Source organism: Peromyscus californicus, unplaced genomic scaffold, assembly GCF_007827085.1.
Source record: "Peromyscus californicus insignis strain IS unplaced genomic scaffold, ASM782708v3 Scaffold_10__1_contigs__length_136768540, whole genome shotgun sequence".
Lineage (NCBI taxonomy): Eukaryota > Metazoa > Chordata > Mammalia > Rodentia > Cricetidae > Peromyscus > Peromyscus californicus.
Genome location: NW_026294391.1, coordinates 99,998,321 through 100,019,017, shown reverse-complemented (window position 1 = coordinate 100,019,017; position 20,697 = coordinate 99,998,321). Strand labels below are relative to the sequence as shown.

The 20,697-nt window shown below is 40.0% G+C and overlaps 1 protein-coding gene across 3 annotated transcripts in view; it reads right to left on the bottom strand.

The window, feature by feature from the left end:
• Dock11 (dedicator of cytokinesis 11) overlaps positions 1 to 20,697 on the bottom strand; it is a 187,185-nt gene that overhangs the window by 8,117 nt on the left and 158,371 nt on the right. For all 3 annotated transcript variants that reach the window (XM_052738112.1, XM_052738113.1, XM_052738114.1), the window contains 5 exons: positions 17,512 to 17,618; positions 9,140 to 9,262; positions 7,872 to 7,985; positions 5,596 to 5,742; positions 88 to 298 (listed from right to left, as the gene is read on the bottom strand). In XM_052738112.1, the coding sequence (XP_052594072.1) occupies positions 88 to 298; positions 5,596 to 5,742; positions 7,872 to 7,985; positions 9,140 to 9,262; positions 17,512 to 17,618 (702 nt within the window). The remainder of the gene's footprint in view (positions 1 to 87; positions 299 to 5,595; positions 5,743 to 7,871; positions 7,986 to 9,139; positions 9,263 to 17,511; positions 17,619 to 20,697) is intronic.

The following is a 20,697-nucleotide window of genomic DNA, read 5'->3' as shown; positions in this document are numbered from 1 at the left end:
TTAGGTGTTCCTGCTGGCCAGCTGGTACTTGTGTATAGGAGAAAGCACCAAGACAGATATGAAAGTAACACAAAGATTCCTACTCACTGGTCAAGATGGTCCGGCGTTTACACTGTTCTTCTATGCAGCCTTGCTTTTTTCCTGATAAGGTATAAGGGGCCTCAAAAACAAATCTGTTGATATTATGATTTCTTTCAAACTCTGTCTTTCTTTCTGTGAGTTCTTTGTCATCGAAATAGGGCTTCACATAAGTGACTTGTATATGAGCAAATTTTGGATCAAGTTCTTTGGCATTTACCTATAAAGAAAGTTGTTTGTCTTTTTAAAAAACCAAAATCAATGGAAAGAAAATAGAAGTACAGCTTACTGCTTTGAGACCACACTAGAAACACTGGCATTACAATGTGCTCCTGATTGACTAGAAAACTACCTAGGGGAGATCGGAGCTGTGTTTTACAGAGAACTTGTTTATGATTATAAAGGAGGTACGGAAAATCTATAGCGATTACAGAAATACAGGAAGAACAGAAAACACCACTGTAATCTTAGCCCTCAGCAATTAGCATTATCCACATTTCACACATTTCTTTCCATTTGTCTCTATGCATACATATTATGAAAATTGAGATCACACCAGTTTTGTAACCTGATTCTTTAAATACTTATTAAAATAGTTCTGCAATATGTAAATCTACCTCAATAAGAAAGATAATATAAGTACTATAGTTTATACTGGAGCATTGACACTATTTATTTACATTATTTGAAACAGGATTTCATGTTGTATCTCAGGCTGGCCTGATTCATTAGGTAACCCACAGTAGCTTTAAACTTGGAGTTGTCCTCCTACTTGGTTAGAATTATAGGTGTGAACCACCACACGTGGCCTGATATGACTTTTTTTTTTTTTTTGGTTTTTTCGAGACAGGGTTTCTCTGTGTAGCTTTGCGCCTTTCCTGGAACTCGCTTTGGAGACCAGGCTGGCCTCGAACTCACAGAGATCCGCCTGGCTCTACCTCCCGAGTGCTGGGATTAAAGGCGTGCGCCACCACCGCCCGGCTCTGATATGACTTTTAATGGCTGAATGAATACACATGAGTTACTGGATCATTCCCCTACTAGCAGACACACTGGAAATTTTCTAACACTTTGCTTGCTATTGAAAGTCATACTTTGGTGAACATCCTTGAATTTATAAGTGTGCTTTTTTGTTCTGATTGTTTGCCTTAGGATACATTTTTCTTAGAAAAAATGTTCAGTTCAAAGATTTATATAGCTTTAAGGATTTTAATAAACTACCCAACTATGCCACAAAGTAGCCTACCAATCTGGACAGCCACAAGCAGTGTTTGATATATCATGAGTAGATATTTTTAAAAAGATTTTATTAGTTTTATATTTTTATTTTATGTGTATAAGAGTTTGCCTACATGTATGTATGTGCACCGTGTGCATGCAGTGCTCGCCAAGGCCAGAAGTAAGCATCAAAATCACTGGAACTGGAGTTAAAGATGGTTGTGAGTCATCAGGTGGGTGCTGGGAACCAAGCTGGATCCTCTACATGAGAAGCAGGGGCACTTAACCACTGAGACACCTCTTCAGCCTGCAAGAGTAGTATTCTTGCCTACATCAGTTTAATCCTAGCCAGCAGAGGAAAGGGATCACAAGAAAACACAGGGATTCTATATGGAAGACAGAGAAGTTTAGTTGTAGGGTTGGGGATGTAATTCAGCTGCGAGAACGTTTGCCTAGCATGTATAAGGTTCTTGGTTCAATTGCCAGTAACAAAAACAACAAAACACAAAAGTCTAGTATAGTTGCTGGCCATTTCATGAGGCATCTAAACTCCATGCCAAATATTGCTGCTGCTGTCCTTGCTGAAGGTTCGTTCGTTCACCTGTGGATTCTCAACCAATGGCATTTCTCCTGAATTCCAGACAAAACTCCGGATCTGCTTTCCATGTTTTCCCGACAAAATCTGCCTTGTGTCCTGGGTGCTGGTGACCTGCTTACTATCTTGGCCATTTATCAGTTATGTCTGTCTGTGTTTAGTGAGAAAAAAAAAGAAACAAAACCAACAAAACTCTCCCTGCAAACAGTCTTTGTATCTTTTCACTCTCCACATATGCAGGGGATGGTATGTCTTAACACTGGCTAATTTGTTTAAACCCCTTCTATTTACTTGGCTCTCTCTGGAAACATTAACCTTTCTTTCCTGTTACACTTATCTTAGCCAAAAGACTCAGAAATAATTCTCTCACATTTAAAAGCTGGAATTTTCTAGAAAGACCTCAGTCGAAGTAATTATTTAGCTAAGATGAAACATAAATAGGAAATAAAAGGACAAGTAATACTAGTACTACACAGTGTACATATGAATAGCAAAAAAAAAAATCCTTCCTAACCAAGTCTCTAGGCCCATTTCTCATGGACAGTCATGAACAACACTTTTTTTTGTATCTTTGACTCTAGATATTTCCTAAACTTGTATAGATAAGTTTATGTGGATTTCCCGTTTTGATACAAATGTACTTACTATCCCTACTGTGCTGCATCTTGCTTTTTATTCTCTAATGACATACTTTGCTATCGTCCATCCTACTGATATGATAAATCCTTCATGCTGCCAGACATGGTGGCTATTAACACCTACACTACTAGCACTTGTGAAGCTGAAAGAGCTCGAAGCCAACCTGGTCTACACAGGGAGTTCCTAGCCTCGGTCTCAACCTGCCCCCCTACCTTCCCCCCAAGAAAAAAACCACAATAAAAATAAATCACTCTTTTTATTCCTAGGCAACTATACATTATACATCACATTACTATACATTATTAGTAGTATTCTCATGCAGGTAGGTATATGAGTATCAGGCTCTTCCCAGGCTTTTATAGCATGAAACTTCTTTAGACAAAGAGCATTACAAAATAAATGTACATATAATACATTTAAATGACACTTTTGGGCCAAAGGACACATACATTTAAGAAACTTCTATTCAAATCGCCTGTGCCTTCAAGTAGATTTTGTTCTTTGGCAAGCACAATGACTTGTTTTTGGTTTGGTTTTGCTTGACATGGTAGCTCAGGCTCATAATCTGTTCCTCTTCCCCCACCCACCCCCAAAAAGCACACACACAAAAAGAATGCTTTTAATTTTACTTTTAAACGTTAAAAATCAAATTCCTTATATCAAGTGGGAAAATAGCTGCCTAGATCCTGTGAATTACCCTTCTGCAGCCTTTAACCATCTCAGGATGACTTGTGACAGCAAAAACAACATAATGCTAGGCCATTCCTTGTTATGTTATGTTAGTTAGTTGCGAACAGCCAGAAGGCAACCATTTTGGGGGAATAGTAATGTATACTTATAGTTTTGGCACCCAAAAGGTAGAGGCAGGTCCTGCAGTTTAGGCCTGCCTAGGTCAGATCCTGTTTAAAAAAAAAAGTGCTTGGCCAGCGTGAGTGTTGTGTAACAACTTCCTAAAGGGTAAAGTCCTCCACCTTGATCCCTAAGATACAGGCTATTCTAAAGGAGGTGAAACCTTCCATTCATCAAGAGACACAATGTTCTTGGACATAAAATAGTCCATCTTGCAGGAAAGCTTAGTTAAGGAAGTAAAGAACTCAAAAGCCTCATGGGGTCCCTGAAACTGACCATATTCATTAGGTCTCTCCTTTGCCAAGCATATTGTAAGGGCTGCTGAGAGACATTCACAGACAGTCAGCTGCTGGAAGTGGCTCAGCCCATATGAGCTGCCTGAAAGAGACACTTTCTAGTCTGTGGAGCTGCCTCCTTTGTGAGCTGTCATTTAGGGTGGCCTTTTGGTGATACATCTGTCTTCGAGTCATTTCTAGTTTAGTAACTAACATCTTACCTATATTCCTATAAATAACCCTGATAAAACTCGCTGGTTTAACAAACTGAGCTTTGGTGACATCCTTACTTGGGCCAATCATTGGTTTTCTATCTGGAATGAGCAGGTGTTTGTTCATGTCTCCCTGGGAATAGTGACATACAACACTGGGTTACGTAGGGAATTCCAGACCAGCCTGAGCTACAAAGTAAGAGCTTGTCTCATAACAAAGCAAAACGAAAGGACAAAAAACAGAAGTCTGCACTTTCCTTTCTACCTCAGTAATGAACTCTCATCTTGGCAACTGTTAGGTCAAAGGCATTCCGACCGATTTCCCAAAGGCTGTCTAGAAGGAGTAGTGCATTCCTTACTACACAGCCTCTCTTGCTAGAATTCTTCACACCTTGTTATGGTAGGGCCTAATGGGATGGATGATATTGGGGCAAGACCAAAAATGTCTCTCTGGAAACTGACTTCACTGGAAATGCACAGCACTAGGGATGTTGAAAGGGGAGCACTGTTGTGAGCTCGAGACCAGCCCAAAAACAAAACAAAACATTGGGGGGTTGGGAGCTGCAGTAAAACCTTTGACAGTACAAGCATGAGGACCTGAGCTGGAGCCCTAGAACCATATAAAAAAGCTGGGTGTGGCAGCACACACCTATAATCCTTGTCCCAGGGATATAGAGACAGCAGAATCCCTAAGTTTGTTGGCCAGCCAGGCTAGCTAATTTGGAGAGCTCCAGGTTCAGGAGGATAGTGACTGAAGAAGACACTGACTTCTCCCTTCCACATGCATGTGTTCACATGTGCATATAATCACATATGTACACATGTAAAATAACAACAATAATAAAATGTAAGTATGGTCACTCTTGTTGAATTAGGGTTATTTTTAGCATAATATAACAGCCCTCTATGCCTCTGGATGATTTTACTCATACAGTAGTCAACTAAGAATCATGCTGTACTTAATATGAAGGTTTGTGTATAGTCTTACTGTAGCATGCTATGTTGTGTTTGGTTGGTGTCTCTGGGAGGACTGCTCTTTTGTTTGAAGGGAAACGGGGAGGAGTGGATCTGGGGGAGAGAGGAGGTAGGGAAAGGACTGGGAAGGGTGGAGGGAGGGAAAACTGTGGTTGGGATGTAATGTATGAGAGAAGAGTAAAAGAAAAAAGAATCATGCTGTAGAACTGAATGTTCAACAGCTAAACTGTATTAATCATCATCTCTTCTATTATTATTATTATTTTATTTTTACAAGATAAGGTTTCTCTGTATAGCTTTGGAACCTGTCCTGGAACTCACTCTGTATACCAGGCTGGCCTTGAACTCACAGAGATCCGCCTGCCTCTGCCTCCTAAGTGCTGGGATTAAAGGCGTGAGCCACCACCGCCCAGCCTCTTCTATTATTATTAATGAATGCTCTTAATGTAATTATATAGTCACTTTCTACATAGTAACTCATTTAATGTGTATAACAACCTCATGAGGAAGATACTACTGTCTTCATGCTACCATTGAGAAAAGTCAAGCACAGAGCAGGTAAGTGATTTTCCTATAGTCACACAGTTAGCAGAGAATGAAGACTTGAGTGTTGGCCCCCCTGACTTCAAAGCCTCCACTCTTTCTGTCATTATCTAACAGGCTCTACTTCTATGCTTCTATCCCACATATCAGGAGCAATGCACAGAGCCTGGAACAAATGAACAGTGATTTCCAAATGCATGACACAAGTTACCTTGTCTGAATCCTGAATTATTTTGACATTTTCAGTACCAAATTTTTCACCATACAGTTTCACAAGTCTCAAGGAAATCTCTGAAAGGCCTGTGAGCTTGGGTTCTTTATAGATGTACTCTTTTCCATCTTCTTCTTCAAAAAAAGACTATTATAAAAGTAAACAAATAGTATGTGAAAAAAAGCATTCCAGGAAAATCTGCATAACTAGTGACAATATATTTGAATACACTTAAAATAATACTTATTAATATTAGCTTTAACTATTTATGGTGGCTGTTCTATGTCACCTTGACATAGCTAGAATAATTTGGGAAGTTGGAACCTCAATAGAGAAAATGCCTTATCAGATAGCCCTGTGGGGCATTTTCTTAACTAATGCTTGATGTGTGAGGGCCCAACTCACTGTGAAGGGGTACTAACCCTGGGCAGGTGGTCCTGGGGTCTATAAGAAAGCAGGCTGAGCAAGGTATGGGGAGCAAGCTTGCTGTGGGATGTTCTGTATGGCAAATGTGTTGCTAATTAGTCAATAAATAAAACACTGATTGGCCATTGGCTAGGCAGGAAGTGTAGGCGGGACAAGGAGGAGAATAAAGCTGGGAAGTGGAAGGCTGAGTCAGAGAGACACTGCCAGCCGCCACGATGAGAAACAGCATGTGAAGATGCCGGTAAGCCACAAGCCACGTGCAAGGTATAGATTAATGGAAATGGATTAATTTAAGCTGTAAGAACAGTTAGCAAGAAGCCTGCCACGGCCATACAGTTTGTAACCAATATAAGTCTCTGTGTTTACTTGGTCGGGTCTGAGTGGCTGTGGGACTGGCAGGTGAGAGAGATTTGTCTTGACCATGGGCCAAGCAGGAAAACTCTAGCTACACAAGCTAGTAAGCACCATTCCTCCACGGCCTCTGCATCAGTTCCTGCCTCCAGGTTCCTGCCTTGAGTTCCTGCTCTGACTTCCCTCAGTGATGGAGTGTGGTCAGAGCTGTAACTGAAATAAACCCTCTCCTCCACAAGTTGCTTTTCGTCATGGTGTTTTATTACAGCAATAGAAATTCTAAGACAATATTAATATTTTAATTCTGATATATTAATAATATATTATAAGCCACATGCATATATTCAACCTTCTAACTTCGAATAAGTGAGAATTGTCAAATGCACAAGTACACAAACATATTGTCTGAAAGAGGGAGGTGTAATCTGGAAATACTTTTTATTTTTCTTTTTTTTTTTTTTGGTTTTTCGAGACAGGGTTTCTCTGTAGCTTTGCGCCTTTCCTGGAACTCGCTTTGGAGACCAGGCTGGCCTCGAACTCACAGAGATCCGCCTGGCTCTGCCTCCCGAGTGCTGGGATTAAAGGCGTGCGCCACCACCGCCCGGCTACTTTTTATTTTTTTTTATTTTTTTTTTATTTTTTTTTTTTTTTTTGGTTTTTCGAGACAGGGTTTCTCTGTGTAGCTTTGCGCCTTTCCTGGAACTCACTTTGGAGACCAGGCTGGCCTCGAACTCACAGAGATCCGCCTGGCTCTGCCTCCCGAGTGCTGGGATTAAAGGCGTGCGCCACCACCGCCCGGCTACTTTTTATTTTTATTAAGCAGTCCCATGTTAGATTTTCTTCCTTCTTTGTGTACTCAAATTCATAAATATATGAACATATTATTGGTAGGAAGAGGAAACTAACTAGCATAGATATGTTTTTTATTTTCATTAGGTTTCCATATTAATGTCTTTCTTCCATGTATTCTTTTTTTAACAGATTGTTTTTGCTTTTTAAATTTTTTAATTATTTATTTTATTCTTTTATTTTATGTGCATTGGTGTTTTTGCCTGCATGTATATCTGTGTGAAGGTGTCAGATCTCCTGGAGTTGCAATTACAGACAGTGGTGAGCTGCCATATGGGTGCTGGGAATTGAACCCAGGTCCCCTGGAAGAGCAGCCAGTGTTCTAAACCACTGAGCCATCTCTCCAGCCCCCTTCCATGTGTCTTTAGTCTGTCTTGTGTTACAAAGCTTTAACGACTAGATACTTAATGTATATTTCAGAAGCTTAACAGAAAACTAAACTGAGGAAGAAATCCACACCTTGCATCCCTGACCTAATTAGACAGGAGAACCAAAGTGAATGAGAACACTACAAAAGGAGCCTTCTGCTGTGCAAAAAGCAAGACAGAATCCCAGAAGCAACAACTGTCCAAAGGCCATCTAATAAGTCAAAGGAGAACATTTAAAAAGCCAAACAGTTTGATGAACCAACTTTACTAAAGCACACTTACCTGGCCATAAAAGGCAACTCTGAAGAAAGTACCTAAAAGTCGTTTTTTGGTGTGCATAACCTCCAAAATTTTTGTGTAAGCGCCATGAAGAGTTCTATAGACTTGAGTCAGTTTCTGAAAAATGAGAATATATATTTGTGGTTTTATCAGTCATTAAGTGTCATCAAGATCAACGTGCAAGAGTAAAAAAACCACCAATGTTTAGGTTTTTATTTTAAAGTAGATTTCTTTTGCTTGCTTATTTTATTTTATTTTTGAGATGGAGTCTTGCTATATAGGCCAGGATATCTGGTACTGTAGCTAGAGTTTTCCTGCCTGGCCCACAGTCAGGACAACTCTCTGTCACCCGACAGTCCTACAGCCACTTAAACCCGACCAAGTAAACACAGAGACTTATATTGGTTACAAACTGTATGGTCGTGGCAGGCTTCTTGCTAACTGTTCTTACAGCTTAAATTAATCCATTTCCATTAATCTATACCTTGCCACATGGCTCATGGCTTACTGGCATCTTCATATGCTGCTTGTCATGGCAGCGGCGGGCAGTGTCTCCCTCCGCCTTCCTGTTCTCTCAGTTCTCCTCTCTGTTAGTCCCGCCTATACTTCCTGCCTGGCTACTGGCCAATCAGTGCTTTATTTATTGACCAATCAGAGCAACACATTTCACATACAGACCATCCCACAGCATGGTACTCACTTCATTACCTGGCTATCCTGGGCTATTAGCAAGGCCTCATCTCAAAAGTTGCAATAAAGGGGATCAGGCTGCAGCTGAGTGGTAGAGAAATTACCTAGCATGTGTGATGGCCTGGGTTCAATCCCCAGAAGTGCAAAACATTTTATAGTATGTTAATAGGGAGTTCTACCTAGTTATGTATAGATTATTAAACTCTTGTTTTATTTAATTTCTATGTGTGTGTTTTGCCTGCATGTATGCCTGTATACCACAAAGATCAAAAAAGGGCATCGGATCCCCTGGAGGTTTGGTAGTTTTTACAATTCAGGGAATAAACTTAACATTTTGACTATGGGATATCTTGGAGATAGAGCATGAGCCTAGCATGCCCAGTATCCTGGGGCTTATCCCTGGCACCACAAACAAAAAGGACATTTATTCTATGATAAAATTCCAATGTCACAATACAATGAACCACCTATTTTCTTCAGAAGACACCAGAGTGAAAAAACAGGAACAACATTATGTTAGTGTTTTACCAAGACTGAAACAAAGTACGGAAGGTAATAATGCCAATGTGTCCATCGCCTACCTCAAACTCACGACGTTTCTCATAAATTGGAATAATCAACTTGGATATCTCAGAAATGACTTCATAACGCTCTGCCTTCCACAAGCCGTCCACACACTGTTCTAGTAACTCCAGCAAAACCTCCTGCATTAAGAGAAATATTCAATTGGATATTAAACTAGCTTTAGATAAATCAATTTCAAACCATTTTAACTTGGAACAAACAAAATGGGCTATGTTCAAGCAAATGCACAGAGATACATACATACACACACACACACACACACACACACACACACACACACACACACACACACACACACACACATTGAGACAGGGTTTCTCTGTGTAGCTATGTCTGTCCTGGACCTCACTCTGTAGACCAGGCTGTCCTCGAACTCACAGAGATCCACCTGGCTCTGCCTTCCGAGTGCTGGGATTAAAGGCGTGTACCACCACTGCCCGGCTGCACAGAGGTATATTTGTATGAGCACTTCTTCCCCCTCTCTACTTCTTTCTTTTGAAACAGGACCTAGCCATGAAGCCCAGGCTGTCTGTCCTCCAACTGGTGAGCTTTCCACCTTAACCTCATTGAATGCTTGGATTACAGGTATATGCCACCATGACAGTATTTTCTAAATCAAATGTTACAAGTACTGGAAAATTAGAAATATTTCTGAAATATGAAACCAATGTCAACAGTAAATTATATTTGTTTTGTTTATGTGGAAATGGAGACTTTATTTGAAGATAATATCATGTTGAATTAAATCTTTTGGTTGTTCCAAATTATGGACTAAGTTGACCTGGAAGTCGAAGAATGATTTACTAGGAGATGGAAATCATGCCAGGGTGAGACAGGGCAGGTGGTGAGGGTGGAAGAGGGTGTGGTTGGGTATCAATGAATGCTGTATGCACACATAGAAATATCACAATGATTCCTATTTATATATATATACATATATCATGTTTTAATAAAAGTAATTAATAGAGAATGTATAAATACCTAACAAGGCAAATTTCACTAAGCTTGTACATGTCCATTGCTCTTCTTTCATATTGAAACAATATTTGCACAGAATATTAGTCTTAAGAGAATGAGACAGTTTTTTTTTGCATTAGTGATTTAGGTCTTCTTTAAACTGATACAATCTAGGGAAAGAACTCTCCCTATGATTTGAACATTAGGGATAGGATAATATCCTATGATAGAGCTCTCTCACCTTCCAGAATCGTAACAGCTGCTTGAGAGTTTTGTGAAGCATCATCTCATGTTCTCAACAATAAAAAGATGAGGCCAATTGCTGTGCTGTTGACTACAAGTTCTAGTAACTTGTTTTCCTTCAGATCTAGGGAACTGATTGCCAAAATGGCCTGTTTGTCGCTTAGACAGACAATCGAACTCATCTTCTAGTTCCCATTCCTATTTAGCAGGTGGCAATAATCTATAATTACTTAGGTGGAAATTAGGTGCAGTTTTGACTTTATCCTGGTATGCGTTGAATTGTATTCCCCTAAATGGTAAGCTGAAGTTCTTACCTGCCTCAGATTGTGACCTGATTTGAGAAAAGGTTGTTATCGATACAATCGATTAAGATAAATATACTGATACAAGGTGAGCCCTCAAGACAAAATGGCTGGCATCCTTAAAATAAACTGCAGGTGTCCAGGGAAAATACAATGTGACTACAGAGACAGAGACAGAGACAGAATCCATGTAGCTGTAAGCCAAGGAATGCCAAGGACCAACAGCTATCAGCAGAAGTCAAGGAAGGCTTCTACCTGATGATACCTAGGTTTCAGATTTCTAGACTCCAGAACGGTGAGGTAATACATTTTTGTGTTTGAAGCCACCTACTTTGAGCTACTTTGATATGGCAGCCCTAGCGCTATGCTCTTCATATTTGCTTCCCTCAGATTCTCATGGGAAAATTCTAACCTTCCAGATGATGCTATCAGAAGGTGAGGCAGTTGGGGGTGTTGATGTCATAAGGCAGAGCAACCATGAATAAGATTTTAAGCACCCTTTCAAAAGAAATCCCAGAGACCTAGCGCATCCCTTCTACCATGTAAGGGCACAGCAAGCAGGGGCCATCTACGAACCGGGAAATTTGCCCCCCCCCCCCCCCGGACACATTACCCACTGGTGCTTTGACTTTGGACTTTCCATCCTCTAGCAATTCATTTCTGCTGTTAATAAGCTACCTAGTCTATGGTGTTATGTTACAGCAACTGGGTGTTAAATAGCTTTAGACAAATCAATTTCGAACCATTGTAACCATCTAGGAAACTAATACAATCTCTTCCTTCACTCATCCTCTGAGCTTATTCCCAAGTCCTGTCACTTTAACTTCCTAGGTACTTCTCAAATATGACCCATTTCCTCCATTTCTCCATTTAATGCTAAGACTTAAGACTTTGATACCTTTTCCCCTAACTGATCTTCCTGACTCCAGCCTTGGCACTTCCCAATACATCCTCTACAGATAGACCACAGGGTTCTGATCATGTTGCTGAAAACCTAAAACATGCCATCACTCACAGAACAAGGGGCAAGCTCCTTCATGTGGTACACGAGGATTGCAATGATATGGTTAACGCTTCTATGATCTCCTCATTCAACAAGCCAAGTGCTCCAATAACAGAGAAAAGCTTGCTAGTAATTCTCCTGAAATATCCTCTGCCCTTCAAGCACCTCTTTAGAATAGCTTAGGTACTACCCTCCTAGATGTTTTTCCTGGTCTGGATAAGGAAGGCAAGGTACAAATACTTTGTTTCCCATTCTATGAATCAATGGGGTAAATATTTATAGTTCTACAATATTTGCACACTGTCTAGGTAGCTGACATTCCAAATAAGCTGTGATTCTTTAAGGGTGGGAACAACCTTATTTATCTAGACTGCCTTCTTTTGTAACTCATAATCAATGTGAATACTTGAATAAAGAATCAGCATATTAACATTCACTGGCTATATTAAGAATTTCAGCAGACTGGGCATGGTGGCACATATCTCTAATACTAGCTCTCAGGAGGCAGAAACAGATTGGTCTCTGTGAGTTCCAGGTCAGCCTGGTCTACATGGCAAGTTTCAGGCCAGCCAGGGATACATAGTGAGATCCTGTCTCAAAATACCAAAAAGTCAGTTAAAAACTAATGGTGTTTATTTCAGGAATTGAAAGTTGTTTAGTAATTATTTTTTAAAAAGCTCAAGAAATATACCACTACATAAGCCTAATAAAAGAAGTAAGTGCAGAAAAAGGTGTTTAATCAGATACATACAAGTAACATACAACTTGAACAGATTGTATATATGCATTTAGAAATACATACACACACACACACACACACACACACACACACACACACATACACACACACACACGTAACAACAGTGAAAGAAAATGAGGCCATGAACTTGAAAAAGTGGGGGATACACAGAAAGGTTTGAAGGGAGGAAAGAAAAGGGGGAATGTTGTAGAATATTATTTTAAGGTGTGTTACTTTTGTTTATGTTGCATTTTTTAACTCTGTGAAGCTGTGATACTTTGCTTGTGTAAAACTCTGATTGGTCTAATAAAGAACTGAACGGCCAATAGCTAGGCAGGAGAAAGGATAGGAGGGGCTGTCAGGCAGAGAGAATATATAGAAGGAGAAATCTAGGAGAAGGAGATCTAGGAACCAGAGAAGGAGGAGGACTCCAGGGGCCAGTCACCCAGCTACACAGTAAGCCACAAAGTAAGAGTAAGATTTACAGAAGTAAGAGAATGGGAAAAGTACAGGGGCAAAAGGTAAATGGGATAATTTAAGTTGAGGAAAGCTGGTAAGAAATAAGCCAAGCTAAGGCCAGGCATTTATAATTGAGAATTCGTCTATGTGTGATTTATTTGGGAGCTGGGCGGCAGGCCCCCCAAAAAAGAGTAAAAACAAACAACAGCAGGGGAAGTGATACAAATAGATTATAATCTCAAAAATGTTAAAAATAAATCTTTAAAATTATATCAATATTTTCTTAAAAAAACCAGTATCTGTTCATAATAGTAAAAAAGAATTCTGGGTGAAAATGAATACAAGGGACCTTCCTTGATCTCAAAGAATATCTACTACACACTTAAGGCCAAACAGTGTTATTGTAAACCTGGGGACAATGCAAGGATGTACACTCACCATTTCTGTTCAGTACCACCCTAGAGGTCCGAGCTGGTGAAATAAGGCAGTCAAAAGAAAAAAGGCATACAGACTGACAAAAGTAAAATCGTGTTTCTGTGGCATGATTGCATATGCCCTAAATCATAGAGAATACACAGATGATTATAGAAAAGCTGACAATCCACTTTCTTTGGGGGCAGAATCTCCTTATGCTGCTCAGGTTAGCCTAGAATTTGAGATCCTTTCTGCCTCTGCCTTCTAAGAATTGGGATTACAGTATTTGCTACCATACCTGGCTCATGGCAACTGCTATAAAATATAATTTTATGGGATAGTACACTACTTCAATCTCTGCTTCTGTGTGTTTCTTTCTTTTGCTCATATTTCCAGCCTTTATGAACTCTTGTCCATGTTCTGTCTGTGTTGTTCTGGTCTTTACTTGCTTTCATACTCACCTTGCTTTGACTCTGACAAGGATATAGCTTGCAGATGTTTATTTCCAACCTGATGTCTCTTTACATTCAATTCTGCATTTCAAGCAGTCTGATTATTTCCATTTTGATAACCTTTCATCTCAAATTCTAGTTTCTTTTTTTTTTTTTTTTTTTTTTGGTTTTTCGAGACAGGGTTTCTCTGTGTAGCTTTGCGCCTTTTTCCTGGAACTCACTTGGTAGCCCAGGCTGGCCTCGAACTCACAGAGATCCTCCTGGCTCTGCCTCCCAAGTGCTGGGATTAAAGGCGTGCACCACCACCGCCCGGCTCTAGTTTCTTTTAAAACAGCACTCATCGGTAATCCAGTCCCCAAAAGACAAATATGGCATCTGTTCACTTGTATGTTGTATTAGCTGTTAAATCTGTGATAAGCAGTCTACAATCCACATAACCAGAGATTAGGTATAGAGTAAGGGACTCAGGTAGGATTGGATCACCTTACAAAGGGGAAAGAGAATAGTTATGGATTTATGGATGGATGGGGGGGGGAGTTTACTGGAACAGGAGGATCAAACAGGAGGGGGAGGAAAGGGTAGGTTAAGGGGGGAATATGGTGAGGGACAGCTAAAACTAAGGGCTATTTGAGGGTTATATTGAATCCTAATACAGTAGAAGCTTCCTAAATTATATACATAAATAAATGCAATCTACATGGAATCATCGAATAATGGCGGGGACAAAGCCCCAGCTAGACATCTCTTGCCACCAAATGAAACCTCCACTGCTGGGAATAGGTTACATCTACTCAAATTGTTGGCCAAAGAGGCCCCATGGAAACCACCAAACAACCCAAGCTATTGCCAAGGCTATCGTTTGCTGTTCACAATCTGATGGTAAGGTCCTATTGCTGAAGACAGCACATAATTCACTGAAAACAGAGAAGTCAAGCTGGTGCCTCTCTAGAGCCTCCACTCCTATTGACTAATGTTCGTAGGACACTGGACGGCACTCTGTACGCTACCAGAGGAGAAAGGTAAACAATCAAGCCATAAACCTTGTCATCTACAATGGTGATCTGTCTATAAGATGCACTGGTGCAACCAGAGCACAAAAGTTGTAGGAGGAACCAACCACTATCTGATTAGAATTAAGGCCTATTTCATGATGGAACCCATGTCCAGCACTGCCTGGTGACCAAGAACCTGAGACTAGATAGGCCATGGACCTAGGGATAACTGAATACTACAGTTCTGGTAGAGAAACGTAGCAATCAAAGGACTCCCAGTGATATTCTGCTAATTCATAGATCAATATTTTGTCAACCATCATCAGAGAAGCTTCCTTCTTCAGTAGCCTCGGGAACAAATACAGAGACCCACAACTGGACAATGTGCAAAGAATGAGAAAGCTTGGAATACTCCATCCTAAATGGGAAGTCTCCATTAAATCCCTCCCCTCAGGGCTCAGGGAACCCTGCTGAAGAGGAAAATGAAAGATTGTAAGAGCCAGAGGGGATGGAGGACACCAAGGAAACAAGGCCTTCTATGCACAGGAGGGCTGATGTCCATATGAGCTCACAGAGACTGTACCCTTCTCCAACAGTCTCTCCCTGGATATGCAAATCACACTTAAGGGCAGGCCTCATGCTCAGCAGTACATCGCCAACACAAAACAACCTCAATGGTATTTTTGAAGTTTTTTTTAACCTTACAGATATTTTGTTCATATATTACAGGTTCAGTTTGTTTTTATGGTTTCCTGTGTGTGAATGTATGTGTCAGCATCTGTACGTTTCTTGTGCTTTTTCTTTGGTGCTTTTTTTTTGTCTTATTCTGGTTTGTTTGCTTTTATTTCATCTCATTTTGTTATTAATAATATTAGTTTTAGATACTTGTTTGTATTCTAAAAAAAGAGGAAAGAAAGAGTATGGATTTGGGTGGGTGGGGAAGTGGGGAGCATCTGGGAAGAATTGGGGAGGGGGAACTGTGATCAGAATACATTGTACGAAAAAAATCTATTTTCAATAAAAAAAGAAAAGTTTCTAGAACTGTTATGTCACATTTACCTTTTTTAACGCTTGGCATTTAGAATTTTATTTTATAGGCGGTATCTTTTAAAATATTTTTATTTCTTCTTGGAAGGCAGTAGACTTCTTTGCAACACTGTCATGTCTACCTATCATGTACTCTCGTGATATGCACTCCCCTCTTCTCTTATCCTCTATCATGTAAATAAAAACTTGATAGTTCAATTATATATCTATTTTAAAGATATTTGCTGGAATATAAGTATAATAATATTTATTTATTGAATTATTTTCTGCATGTAAATTCCACTTAAATATATAATTAAAACTCATTTTTACAGTTAAAAAAATAAGTACTCATCCCTTTCCCTGCAAATAATAGCTATCATTTTCCCACAATTCCCAAACCTCTCTTAAGCATCAATTCTTTCTTTTTCCCTTCCTACTGTATTTCCTAGGTATTTTTTGTTTTGGTTTGGTTTTTGGTTTTTTAAGACAGGGTTTCTCTGTGTAGTTTTGGTGCCTGTGCTGGATCTTGCTCTATAGACCAGGCTGGCCTCGAACTCACAGAGATCCACCTGGCTCGGCCTCCCTAGTGCTGGCATTAAAGGCGTGTGCGATTGCCGCCCAGCTTGTTTTGTTTTTTGAGACAGGGTTCCATGTAGCTCAGGCTGGCCTCCTATGCCCTATGTTGATGAAGGTGGGCTTGAAATTAAACTTCTGATCCTCCTGTCTCTACCTTCCATATACTGAAGTATAGATGTGTACCATCTTAACCAGTTTATGTGTAGCTGAGAATCAAACTCAGGACTTATGCATGCAAGGCAAGTACTCTGCCAACTGAGCTACATGCCTAACCAGGATCTTTCACTATTCTGGTTTATGCCATGATTGTCACATATCTGGACACTTAGGCCAGCCTTCTCCAAGACACTGCTCCAGCCCATAGCCAGTCACCTGTCATATCACAACCCACCCCTCATATCACAACCATGGTAACCTTCCTTGTTTTACATCTCTGACTTTGCATGTCACATACCTATATTATTTCAATGACTATCTCCAGAGTTGAACTTGGACATCATATTTCATCATTTTATAGCCTTTCTATTGCCAAGTCTCTAGGCTTGCTCCTATGTTAGTGCTAAACAGAGCTTTATTAATGGACAACTAAAACTGTTTTCTATCCATCTGAAGTAGGGAGCAGGATATTTCCATTTGTGCAACTTTGTGACCTACACTTTATCTATTTAGAGTTCTACTTCAAAAGAAGATAATGTTAACTCTAGTTTTGTGGAGTCTTTTTCATATGCTGGATGGGATCTGGTCACAGATACTGCATTTTAAAAATATCTTTATTAATTTTATTTCTATGGGTGTTTTGCCTGCATGTGTGTACGTATACTATGTGAGTGCCTGGTGTCCATGAAGGTCAGAAGAGGGTATCAGATCCCCTGAAACTGGAATTACAGGTGGTTATGAACCACCACATGAGTGCTGGGAATCAAACCTGGGTCCTCAGAAAGAACAACAAATGCTCCTAACTGCTAAGTCATCTTCCCAGCCCCCTAAACATTGCATTTTAAAACAAGATAATGGGGAGAGTTGCAGAGACAAGATTCTACCCTGTCAACAGGAATTCTTTTGCTTAGAAGTTTTATGACTTAAAGCTCATCAACCCTTAGTAACTTTTGAAGTTAAGCCAGATCTAGTAACTTTTAATACAAATAAATCCTGAAATGGGAAATTTCTATAAATGACAAACAATGCAGGTCCTGGGATCTTACTTCGCTGTAATGAACATCCATCATTCCAGCATCTTCTTTCATGGCTCCTTCTTCATCTATATTGGGAGTAATTTTCTTGAAGGCTGAACACCCACTAGGGAATAATTCTGTGTGGAAAATCAGAAAGGGAGTATATTTATTACCAAAAAAATGTTTGGTAAGTAACAGACGCCCTTAAAAGGATACACTATTTTTATAACACAAATGACCTTGGGTCAAAGTCATAAGTACAAGTTTCAGCCATGAAAATAATGTCATGTATTACTCAGCTCTATTATAGTCTATCACTCTTCTCCCTGCTCAAAGTGAGCCCAAATTCATTGTAAGTTGTGTTTTTGGTGCATCATCTTCAATAGCTGGTGCTCCTAGTATAAAAATTATATTCAAATACTCATCCCTTGTACATTTGATCTAGCATCTAGACAAGAGGGCAAACTCTTTTGGGGTAATAACTGAATGACCTTTGGTAATCATCTCTAGTGTTTAAATTTCACTGAGAGTTGGAAAGGGAAGTCAGTCAGTTATTGGAAGAGACTAGCCAAGGATTTACTTGACAGACAGGAAGTGAAACACATGGCAGAGATAAAACATCCTTGGAGAAACTGAACAGGGCATTAAAAAAAAAACCATGGGTTTGAAAGTTAGACAGACCTGACTCTACCACTGCTTCACTGTGTGAATTTGGGTGTTTGTCTCCCTAGTATGCATAAGGTTTCTTCATCATCATTACTACCTCTACTACCATAATAACAAGAATAATAATAAAGATTAGTTTGTGAGAGTTACATGAACACAGGTTTGGAATAGAGCCTAGCATGTAAGAAGGACTAAATGAATTATTATTGCTAAATAAGCCTCTCAATGTTAGGAAGTAACTTTCTCAAGACAGAATTAAAGAACAGCTGACAGCTGGAGCCTGGGAAGGAGGGAACTCTAGCTGAAAAGAACTTTTTACGACTATGGCCCAAATTGTTCTTGTGGAGTGAGAAGCCACATGGTTTTCCTACAATCTGGGTTTTCTAGGATCTTGTGTTTAGAGAACAAACAAAGGCACACTTCAGATGTGCCTGGCATCAAACTTATAGCCATCCTCCTGTCTCTGCCTCCCAAGTGCCAAGATTATGGGTGAGGTACACTCTGCCTAGCTTTGATTTGGACCCTTGATTTAATGCTTCATAGATATTGCTTTCATATTTCCGCATGCCATCCTAAAGATGGAAACAGTCTGAGTGATCCCAGGAAAAGAGTGGGTAGGATTTCGGAGGAGGGGGTAGCAGGGCCAATTCTTAATAGAATACTACTGCTAGCCAGAAGAGTAAGGGGTAAGATCTTGAGGTGAGAGCATAAGTGTGTGTGTGGGGCGTTGACTAGGAATAAACAAGGGAATGAAGTGCTTTGTGGAACTTTAGCTATATGACACTGAGTACAAAACTTGGGAATGAAAGCAGCATTACCCTATAAGGAGTGAGAAGAGACGCTATGGAGGAGGAAATTACATCTTCTGGGCTTATGGGGGAATCCGAAGGCCCGAAGCTTTGCTGAACGAGGATGCTATGTGGTGGTACAGGAATGCAGAAAACTTGACTCTTGTCTTCCCTGGGGGAAAGAGTTGTGCCCTCTCTCAGGAAAAGAGAGAAGAATGCCAAAGTCTAGTCTTTAGAGAGTGAGATCCAGAAACGCTGAGGTTCTCAGACAAAATGAAAGACATTCTGACTTCTCTTGGAGGTTATATTTGGGGACAAGAAAAGAGTAACCACAATCCCCCCATCACTGCTTCCGCTTGACTTGGGGAAAGGGAAAGACATGAGAATCTGTCTGTAAGGTATCTCTGGTACAAAGAGCAAGGGCAAGGTTGCCGGTTAGAGGGTGGGGTGGGGTCAGGGTCAATTGCATTCCTCTGTCCACTTTCATTTTCTTTCTTTTTTTCCGACAGGGAGGGGCAGAAAGGAGACAAGGTCTCCCACTGTAGCCAGCACCCACGATGTGGCCCAGGCTGGCCTCCAACTTCTAACCCTCCCACTCCTGAATGCTGCAATTCTAAGCCTCAGCCACCATTCCCAGCTTCCTTCTTCCCCCTTTCCTGGCTCTTCGGTGCCTGAAACAAGGAACGGAAGGTTCCAGCAGTGGTCTTTCACTTGTGCAGATATCCCTGGGGGCCAGGAAAATACTGGATAGAACAAACTTGATTTTTATAAAAAAAAGTCTAAATGATAGAACATTTGCTTCCAATGTATCAGCTAATTGGCATCCTATTCCGTTGCGATTAAGAGTATTTTTATAGCTCTCTTCAAGAGAAATGGCTTAGGGGCCAGCCGAGGGCATAACTCAACAATGGAGGACTTGTGTACTATGTACACCACCCTGAGTTCCATCCCAGAGGAATGAGCTTCAAGTACAGTGCTTAGAAATTCGTGCTAGACACCTGTCAGGGATTTAAAATGTAAACACGCCTCTTATCTTCAGTATCAATGGACAATTAATTGAAAACAAAGAATTCTAGAATGCTTTGATGGTCATCACTAAATGTTACTTAAAACATATTTTGCTTAAATATTCGAGTCTTCTCTAGACTTTTCTAATGCTGCTGGGTTGCAGAGTTTTCACAATGGATAGTAGCTATCCCTGGGGGCCAGGAAACCACCAGATAGAACAAACTTAATTTTTATTTTTTAAAGAAGTCTACATGACAGAACATTTGCTTCCAATGTATCAGCTAAGACAGCATTTTATTCCATCTTGATCAAGAATATTTTTATAGTGCACTTAACTGTTTTAGATTAGCCAACTATCTTGATATCACTCTCATAGTTTAAGCAGCTAATTGAAAAAAGAAGCTGTTTTGGAGAGTTTTTCAATCACTGAAGCAAAGGTGGAAAAAACCCTGAGGATTTTTTTTACTACTGCTGCTCTTTTAGAATTAGGTTTTCTAGTTTAAGGAAGTAGAATTCTCCAGGTTCAAAAATAGACAGAACCTATAAGTAAATATAGAAACAGCATTCAAAATTAACATTTAACATTTCTTTGTTTAAAATGCAAAACATCATTTTCCTCCTTCGCTCTTTGATTGTAATGAAGGATAAATTTGAAAGTACCTTAAGGGTAATATGAAATACTTAATGACAAGTTTGGGCTACATCCACTTGTTAAGACACGTCAGACTGGTGATGAAGGTAGCTAGCTGCTTAA